Source organism: Labrus bergylta, unplaced genomic scaffold (assembly GCF_963930695.1).
Source record: "Labrus bergylta unplaced genomic scaffold, fLabBer1.1 SCAFFOLD_173, whole genome shotgun sequence".
In the NCBI taxonomy this organism is placed as follows: Eukaryota; Metazoa; Chordata; class Actinopteri; order Labriformes; family Labridae; genus Labrus; species Labrus bergylta.
In genome coordinates this window covers 1,032-10,000 of record NW_027077268.1, presented here as the reverse complement: position 1 = coordinate 10,000, position 8,969 = coordinate 1,032, and the positions used below count along the sequence as shown (strand labels likewise).

Here is an 8,969-nt window from a genome sequence, read left to right as displayed (position 1 = left end):
CATTAGTTACAGCAGATGTGTGTAAACATTGATCCTCCTCATCATCACATGATGAAGAACACAGAAAGCTTTCCTTGTTTTTGGAAAAACTCCAGATTAGACAAGGAATGTCCAACAGTCTATCAGAGAGAGTTTTTCTCTGAGTGAGAGTTAATGAGAGAGAGAGAGGGAGAGAGAGAGAGAGAGAGAGAGAGAGAGAGAGAGAGAGACAGAAAAAGAGAGAGAGAGAGAAAGAGAGACAGAGAGAGAGAGAGTCAGAGAGACAGAGAGAGAGAGAGACAGAAAAAGAGAGAGAGAGAGAAAGAGAGAGACAGAGAGAGAGAGAGAGAGAGAGACAGAGAGAGAGACAGAGAGAGAATCAGAGAGTCAGAGAGACAGAGAGAGAGAGAGACAGAGAGAGAGAGAGAGAGACAAAGAGAGCGAGAGAGAGACAGAGAGAGAGAGAGAGAGAGCAGCTGTGGTCCGTTCAAACTCACAGGAAGTAGAGCCTGACGTTTGTGAGGTCCTGCTGGAGTCTCAGTGACTGTGATGTTTCTTACAGGAGGAGTCACTCCGGGGCGAGTGAGCCTCAAAGTATTTAGTTATTTTATTTTTATTTTAACTTAATTTCTTCTCTTGGACTCTACAGCAGTGTGTAGTCTGGAGGTGGATGTTTATATTCTGCTGATGTGATAACAGAAGCTCCATTAAAGTGAATCACTGTTGCTTTAAAAATGTAAAGTATAAATATTTAGGAGTCAAACCTGCAGAGACCTTCATGTAAGTCTGCGTATCACAGTCTAAACTTTGGGTATCCTGAGTTACCTCGGCACATTTTGCCGTCTCCGATGAAGCCGGGCAGGCAGGAGCAGATGTAGGACGAGCCCCCCGTGTAGCTGCACTGAGCGCGCTCAGGAACGTCACAGGTGTGGGTGCCTGCATCACAGGCGTCCACGGGTCGGTTCACCTCTGAGGAGGAGAAAAGAAGAAGAGCTAATAACGTCTTCTGGAGATGGGCCTGTGGCCTAGTGGTCAGTGCGTGCGTAAACACGCTTCATAATAACATTAAGCCATAATGCAGGTGTTGTATCACAACGTTATGTACGAGAGGTAACCGTACTCAGGCCGGTTTGTGCAGTGTGACCAGCGGGGGAATGGGGAGGGGGGGCGGTGTCATCATGCTTCAGTACGACAGTGTGAGCACGCCCTGATACAAACAGAAAACTACCCGACTTAAATCCTTTAAAATTCATGAGAGCTGAAGGAACAAGATGTTTGTGAAATAAAGAGGGTTGATTCTGAAGCTTTCCTTCAGACTAACTAAAGGAGAGTTAGCTGAGCGCTAACAGGAAGTAAACATCTGAAGGCCACTCACCCTCACAGGTCTTCCCGTCGCTGCCGAATTGATAACCATCCTCACACTCGCAGCGGAAGGTCCCGGGCTGGTTGTTGCAGATAGCGTGGGAGCCACAGATTTGAGGATTCTCTCCGCACTCATCGATGTCTGATAAAGAGAAGAGACTCCGAGTGAGAGACCGCCACTCTGAAGTCAGGATCTGTAGAATCATGGTCTTTCTTTATCTTAATTACAGATGTTTTCAGATAACATCTGTCTGGGATACTTCCTTCCTTAAAGAGCCTGGAACCACACAGGACCAGTAACCTGGTCTGGGACTAGAGACACTTTGTTTAAATCTGCTAATTGGACAGATTGCTCAGTTCCCAAGGAATGAAGGCTTTTAAAAGTGTGAGTCCATTTAGTGATGGCCGCACAGTCTAAAGCAAATGAAGGAGGACAGATGAGGATTTAAAGTTACCACTCGCTCTTCAATAATAAAAATATAAAGGTTCCTCAAAGCTGTGACTCAAAATGCTCCTCCAGTCTGTGTTTTTGTGATTCCACAAAGATCTCCTGCCCTGTGAAGACTCTGAGGACTCTAAGGAGTCTAAGAACTCTGAGGACTCTGAGGAGTCTGAGGACTCTAAGGAGTCTGAGGAGTCTGAGAACTCTGAGGACTCTAAGGACACTGAGGAGTCTAAGAACTCTGAGGACTCTGAGGACTGTAAGGAGTCTGAGGAGTCTGAGAACTCTGAGGACTCTAAGGACACTGAGGAGTCTAAGAACTCTGAGGACTCTGAGGACTGTAAGGAGTCTGAGGACTCTAAGAAGTCTGAGGACTCTGAGAACTCTGAGGACTCTAAGGAGTCAGAGGACTCTGAGGAGTCTGAGAACTCTGAGGACTCTGAGGAGTCAGAGGACTCTAAGGACTGTGAGGAGTCAGAGGACTCTAAGGAGTCTGAGGACTGTAAGGAGTCAGAGGACTCTGAGGACTCTGAGGACTCTAAGGAGTCTGAGGAGTCTGAGGAGTCTGAGAACTCTGAGGACTCTGAGGACTCTGAGGACTCTGGGGACTCTGAGGACTCTGGCTCTCAGATGGTTCCTCTGTGTCCCCCCTGAGGTTTGAAGGACCTGAGACTTCATGTCCTGGTCCCTTCAGAACTCTCTGAGGACTTTAAATCCTGGGGACATTTCATTGTTGTGTTACTTCTGACGCCATTCTTACCATAACATGTGCGTCCATCCCCGTTGAAGCCGGCAGCACACTGACAGGTGAGCTGCGTCCCGTCTCCGGGTCGACACACAGCGTTCGTGTCACACCCGTGTCTCCCGGTGAAACACGGGTTCTCCTCCGGCTGCCCTCCTGAAGACGAGAATGAAAACATGTGAACAATAAAACTATTACACAGGATGTCAGAAGAGGAACTCCAGGAAGGAAGTGAGCCCAGACAAAACAGAAAGACAACCTCAGTAACCTCACCGTTCACGTCCCCGATCTTGTTGCTCATGGCGAACCGGATGAGTGCATTATTGGGGTCGAACATGACAAAGACCTGGTCCACGCTGAGCATCTGAGTGGGCTTGACGTCTCTCAAAGCCTCGCCGTGCTGGCAGCTCTGGAAGGTGATGGTCTGACGCCACTGGAATGTCCTGGTGTCAATGATGCCGTCGGGGAGGCTGACCACGTAGTCCCGCGTGGAGGAGGAGGTGATCACTGCACAGATGAGACGACGGTGTCAACCCCACGTTACAAAACGACCACTTCAACCCCACGTTACAAAACGACCACTTCAACCCCACGTTACAAAACGACCACTTCAACCCCACGTTACAAAACGACCACATCGACCCCACGTTACAAAACGACCACTTCAACCCCACGTTAACGACCACTTTAACCCCACGTTAACGACCACATCAACCCCACGTTAACGACCACATCAACCCCACGTTAACGACCACATCAACCCCACGTTAACGGCCACATCAACCCCACGTTAACGACCACTTCGACCCCACGTTAACGACCACTTCGACCCCACGTTAACGACCACTTCAACCCCACGTTAACGACCACTTCGACCCCACGTTAACGACCACATCAACCCCACGTTAACGACCACTTCAACCCCACGTTAACGACCACATCAACCCCACGTTAACGACCACGTTAACGACCACATCAACCCCACGTTAACGACCACATCAACCCCACGTTAACGACCACATCAACCCCACGTTAACGACCACATCAACCCCACGTTAACGACCACATCAACCCCACGTTAACGACCACTTCAACCCCACGTTAACGACCACATCAACCCCACGTTAACGACCACTTCAACCCCACGTTAACGACCACATCAACCCCACGTTAACGACCACTTCAACCCCACGTTAACGACCACATCAACCCCACGTTAACGACCACATCAACCCCACGTTAACGACCACTTCAACCCCACGTTAACGACCACATCAACCCCACGTTAACGACCACATCAACCCCACGTTAACGACCACATCAACCCCACGTTAACGACCACTTCAACCCCACGTTAACGACCACATCAACCCCACGTTAACGACCACATCAACCCCACGTTAACGACCACTTCAACCCCACGTTAACGACCACATCAACCCCACGTTAACGACCACATCGACCGCACGTTGACGACGAGAGATTTGATATCTGGTGAGAAGGTTTGATCAAACAGGAGGAACATCTGGCTCTGCTCTGGCGGTTCTTACGGTTGTTGCTGTACTGGTAGATCTCAGAGTAAGGGTCGATTTTCACGGAGGAGCCACGAGGCACCTCAGGGACCCGACCCTCCAGGGTGGTGCTCACAATCAGGTGGTCGTGCTCGTCGATGCCTTTGAACTGCTGCGTGATGGTCAGCTTCTCATTCCCCGGCAGAAAGGTCACCTCAGCCTGCCGTGTGAACTCGCCCCCTACAGAGGACAGAGACGAGGAGGTGAGACCCTGGATGAACTTTGGCTCTCCGCTGAGGTAATGCGAGGGGAATTCAGCTGGACAGAGTGAGTAACACTGCAGCTGCTTGTAGCTGTTTACAGAGATTTATGCTTCTAGAAACTTCACTTTGCTGTTTTATAATCGAGCATCACAAACAAACAGACGCTGCTGGGTGTATCTCAACATTCAGTTGTAGAAACTTTTCCTCACCTATGATACTAAAGCCATTCTTAAAGCCAGGCTGCTCCAGAGCAAACGCCCATCCAATCACACCCCCGAGGGCAGACAAGGGCTGCAGCGAGGGCCCAAGGGTGTGCGGGATGTCGCTGATCGCCACATATGAACGACCATCATTTACCACAACGTACGAGTGCAGATCGTTGCTGTTGAACTCCACTGGAGAGGGAGAGCTTCCCACATACACTTTCCCGTGCATTTTACCGTTCATCCTCTGCGGCTTTCCTGCAAAAAAACAAACAACAAAAGCAATCCACAGCTGATCCATAGAACTGAGCTCTGTTTCTAAACCATATTAGGAGCAGGCAACAGAAGTGACATTTGAACAAGCTGTAAGATTTATCCAAATCTAAGAGCTACTAAAATGTTGAAGTGAATAATCCCAGCTGTTCATATAAACAGATATATTGTGTTGGACAGCAGCTAGTTACATTTACAGTTCTGTTGCAGATCATTCAGAGATTTAAAGCTTTATCCACAATGCCGTGTGAAGTCTGAAGTCAGGCACACATTTCATGAGTTTAACTCCTCATTCCTGTCCATATTCCTGAAGAAGTAATCCTAAGCATCTTTATCTGATTTCCATGAACATCAAGCTGAAGTGGAACATTACCCTCGGCCACACACTGTATCCCGTTGCCATAGAAACCCGGTCTGCAGTGGCAGCAGTATCCACTGGAGTAATCTTTGCAGTCAGCAAACTGGGAGCATTTATTTCTGTTGTTTGCACAAGTCCCCAGGTTGTAGGAGAACACTGAAAACATGAGAAGAACATATATAATTGTAATGAAGAATAATAATCACTTCATGACACCTGGAGAGCCGGCTCTGGACCCTTCAACGTATATACAGACAGTAAGAAACTTTCTAATAACAGGCAGAAACATCGAGCAGAACTAGACTGATAGATGGACCGCCATCTGCCTCGTCAGGCAGAACAACAAATGCTGATTGAATAACTATAAAGTTCCAGCTTCAGTGAGGAAAGATTTAAATATTTATGACAACGTTCGATAAAACAGGAAGAAACCTCGAGCACGACTACAGTCATGTTGAAACATGAGTTTTTCGGACTCACCGTCTACGTTTATATCGGTGTCGTCTATCACCACCACCTCTGGATTCTCAGGCTGCCGGGGCTGGTACTGAACTGGGTGGACTTGGATCTGCCCTCCGTTGTAATGACCGTATTCTACTTCCTGTCCGTTGGTGTAAACGGGCCTCCTTGTATCAGTGGCCCCCTCGTGGCCCTCAGGGGCCCCCTGTAGTGTGTCCTCAGAGGGCAGGTCAGTGACCTCACCTGGAGCCACGTTGGTAAAATAAGGAGAAGTCCCGATCTCATAGACCCAGACCCCCCGGATGCCGGAGTTAGTCTCCCTGTGGAAGGGGAAAAGAGGGCAACTATGAGGTGGGAAGACTTTAGGAGTCACAGTTCCTGAAACTTTATCCACACAGCAACAACAACATCACAAACATCCAACTCTGCTGTTTGATTGTTACACTTCACTCAACTAGTCAGCTTTGTTAAACAATAAGCAGCGACTTAAATTTTGTTCATAAAATTTAAAGTCTAAAAACTGCAGTTCCTCCAGTGTCCACTAGAGTCTGTCTCCTGCAGTGAGTCAGTCCTCATAGAGCCCCATGTTAAAATGTCCAACTTTACAGATGCAGTTCCTCCAGTGTCCACTAGAGTCTGTCTCCTGCAGTGAGTCAGTCCCACTGAGACTTTGTCATGTTTTATATACCTTTATATCATACCTTATTTGTCCTTTAATCTTGTTAACACTTTACATTTTGTCAGCATGACTTACTCTGCTAAAGCTCTGACAGACGCCTCCTCATCAGTGGTAGTGCGGTAGTACTGCCCCTGACTGGAAAACAGGAAACCCCGGACAAAACCCTTACTGAAGCCAGCATGCATGATGACACCACGATCTGCAGGCGTTGAGACAAACTGTATCCCGTCCCGAGCGTACATCACGATAGCATACGAGAACGTCTCCAGGGTAGCAATCACCAGCTGAAAGGTGTTCCTCTGTGGGATGAAGCATCACACAGCGTAAACCAACACTTCTACCTTAGATGACTTTAAGAACCGCAGGACGCTCACCTTTACAGTCCCATCTCCACTGCCCTGAGGACCAGGTGTGGCCACATCATACCAGGTGATGACCATGACATTGGTGGGATGGACCTTGGCATCTTCAGGGAAGGCATTGTTGATGGTGTTGGCGGCTCGAGACAGAGCGGCAGGACTGGAGTCTTGACGGAAGAAAACTTTCCCCACTCCGTCGCTCGTGTCCAGGTCTCCCTGCAGAGCTGCAATCATGCCGAACTTTGGAGGCATTTTGCCAAGATATGTCGACTCGCCTGTCGGTTCTGATGTGGCAACAAAACCATTGGTGTTGATCTGAAAGTAAAAAAAGGCTTGGGTTGTCATGGGAACAACAAGAAAGGAGATCATTGAAACCGCTTGAGAGCTTCTTTATAAAAAAGTAGGAGAATGAGTCCCCTTCATTATACATCAGGCTATTACTTTAGCCTGAATACACTTTAGGAAAATGATCTGAACAAAATCAAGAGCATTTCAACCTAAAAGAACAACAACACAAAGATGGGTGATATGAATGAGTGCATCTAACAAGGGACATAACGTGAAGCAAACGGTGTCAAAGACGTGTGAACACAAACTGATGCTGGAACTGTTTGGTGAAGAAGAGGCGTCTCGTGAATGTGACGTCTGGGAGAGAAACGTGAATCTTCGTGAAGAAGCAAACATGGCCGACTTACAACGAGCAGGGAGAGACACTGATTTACATGTCGGCGCAAAGTCAACGTTCTTTATTTCACTCTGGTGTTCTTTAAAGTTAGAAATATGAGCTGAGCTTCAGTTAGCTTCAGTTAGCTTCAGTTAGCATCAGTTAGCATCAGTTAGCTTCAGTTAGCCTCATCTTTCCTATTAAATCTGGAACATACGAATTGAAAAGTTTCTTTAAGAGTTTGTATTCAACTTTGACCTCAGTAGGTTTTCATACGTGTAATCGAGTAAAGCTAGCGTGTCCTTCACCTCCTGTAACCACAGATGAAGCAGAGCTCACTCCTCTCTGACCCACTTTGATGTTTGTTCATACACTAATGATCCGGGTCAGATGTCGTGGTCTACTGAAGCTCTAATGAACAAACAAGATGTTCTTTCACAGATCTGAAGCACTACAAGATGCCCTGAACACATGCAGAGCTCGTAAAGGAGAAAACCTGGGCTCATGTTGAAAACACACGCTGCACATGGGGCTCCTTCACTTCCTGACCAGAGGGAAACACGAGTGCTATTCCTGGCCCGGGCCACTCGGCTTCCTGTCCTGATCCATGAACCACCCCAGAGAGCCCACGTTAATCTTCATTACTGAAACTTCCTGCCAAGATGGGAGTAAGAGCGAGCTGGGGAAATGATCAGTGACTGTGATAGTGAGGGGGAGATGTCAGTGAACATACCAAGGCTTTATGGAATATGAATCACACTGACGAGGAGACGATTAAACCTCCACATGAAGAGAGGAAATGTTTTTCTTTAAGAATGTCTGCAGCCCCCCCCCCCCCCCCCCACCCCCCCAGGGCCCAGACGCTTTGGAGTAAATGATCTCATGAATGAAAACACTGAGGTCATCTCAGCAGCTGTATAGAGGATCAAATGGACGTACTCAGCTGGAGGGAAAGCCCAACTTTACACCATGTACAACAAGGACTGAAATATCTATAATATGTCATGTCAAGCTTCAGCTGGAAGAAACAACACCTCCTTTAAACAGATTGGGGATATGACTGCGCCAGAACAGGTCACAATAAATTACAATACCATAAAATCAAACCAGATAGACACCTGTTTGATACCATGGCAACACAAATAGTTTTCAGAGGCAACCAATCCTGTGTCATCTCTTGTTTCCAATCACTAAAAATTGCAGGCAACCTTCCGCACAGTGTCTAAATTTCACAAAGATATCGACAACATTTCAACATTGCCGATTTCAGATTTAAATAACAGAGATGAAATAATTTAAAAACATGGAGTTTGAAAGTATCAAATATTTCCTCAGATATGATATGAATCACAACAAAGAGGGCACAATGCTGAAATGTTGCAAATGTATTAAGTCAGCTGTGGCTCAGTGGTAGAGTCAGCTGTCTCTCAACTGGAGGGTCGGGGATTTGATCCCCAGCTCCTGCAGTCACATGTCCGATGTGACCTTGGGCAAGAAACGTAACCCTACATTGAAAAACCTCAGCAGCCTCTACCATCAGTGTGTGAATGTGTGTGAATGGATGAGTTAATACTGATGGACTCTTTACACAGCGGCCTCTACCATCAGCGTGTGAATGTGTGTGAATGGATGAGTTAATACTGACGGACTCTTTACTCAGCGGCCTCTACCATCA

At 47.4% G+C, this 8,969-nt stretch overlaps 1 protein-coding gene across 1 annotated transcript in view; it reads right to left on the bottom strand.

Moving 5' to 3' along the window:
• The window catches only part of LOC109978004 (nidogen-1-like), a gene marked incomplete at both ends in the record, with an annotated part of 22,590 nt that extends 15,645 nt beyond the window's left edge, over nt 1–6,945 (bottom strand). Inside the window, 10 exon segments of the mRNA XM_065952303.1 lie at nt 805–948; nt 1,355–1,483; nt 2,544–2,681; nt 2,799–3,032; nt 4,076–4,276; nt 4,509–4,760; nt 5,149–5,289; nt 5,614–5,912; nt 6,347–6,570; nt 6,646–6,945. Coding sequence (XP_065808375.1) covers nt 805–948; nt 1,355–1,483; nt 2,544–2,681; nt 2,799–3,032; nt 4,076–4,276; nt 4,509–4,760; nt 5,149–5,289; nt 5,614–5,912; nt 6,347–6,570; nt 6,646–6,945 — 2,062 coding nt within the window.
• Between the last annotated feature and the right edge of the window lie 2,024 nt (nt 6,946–8,969).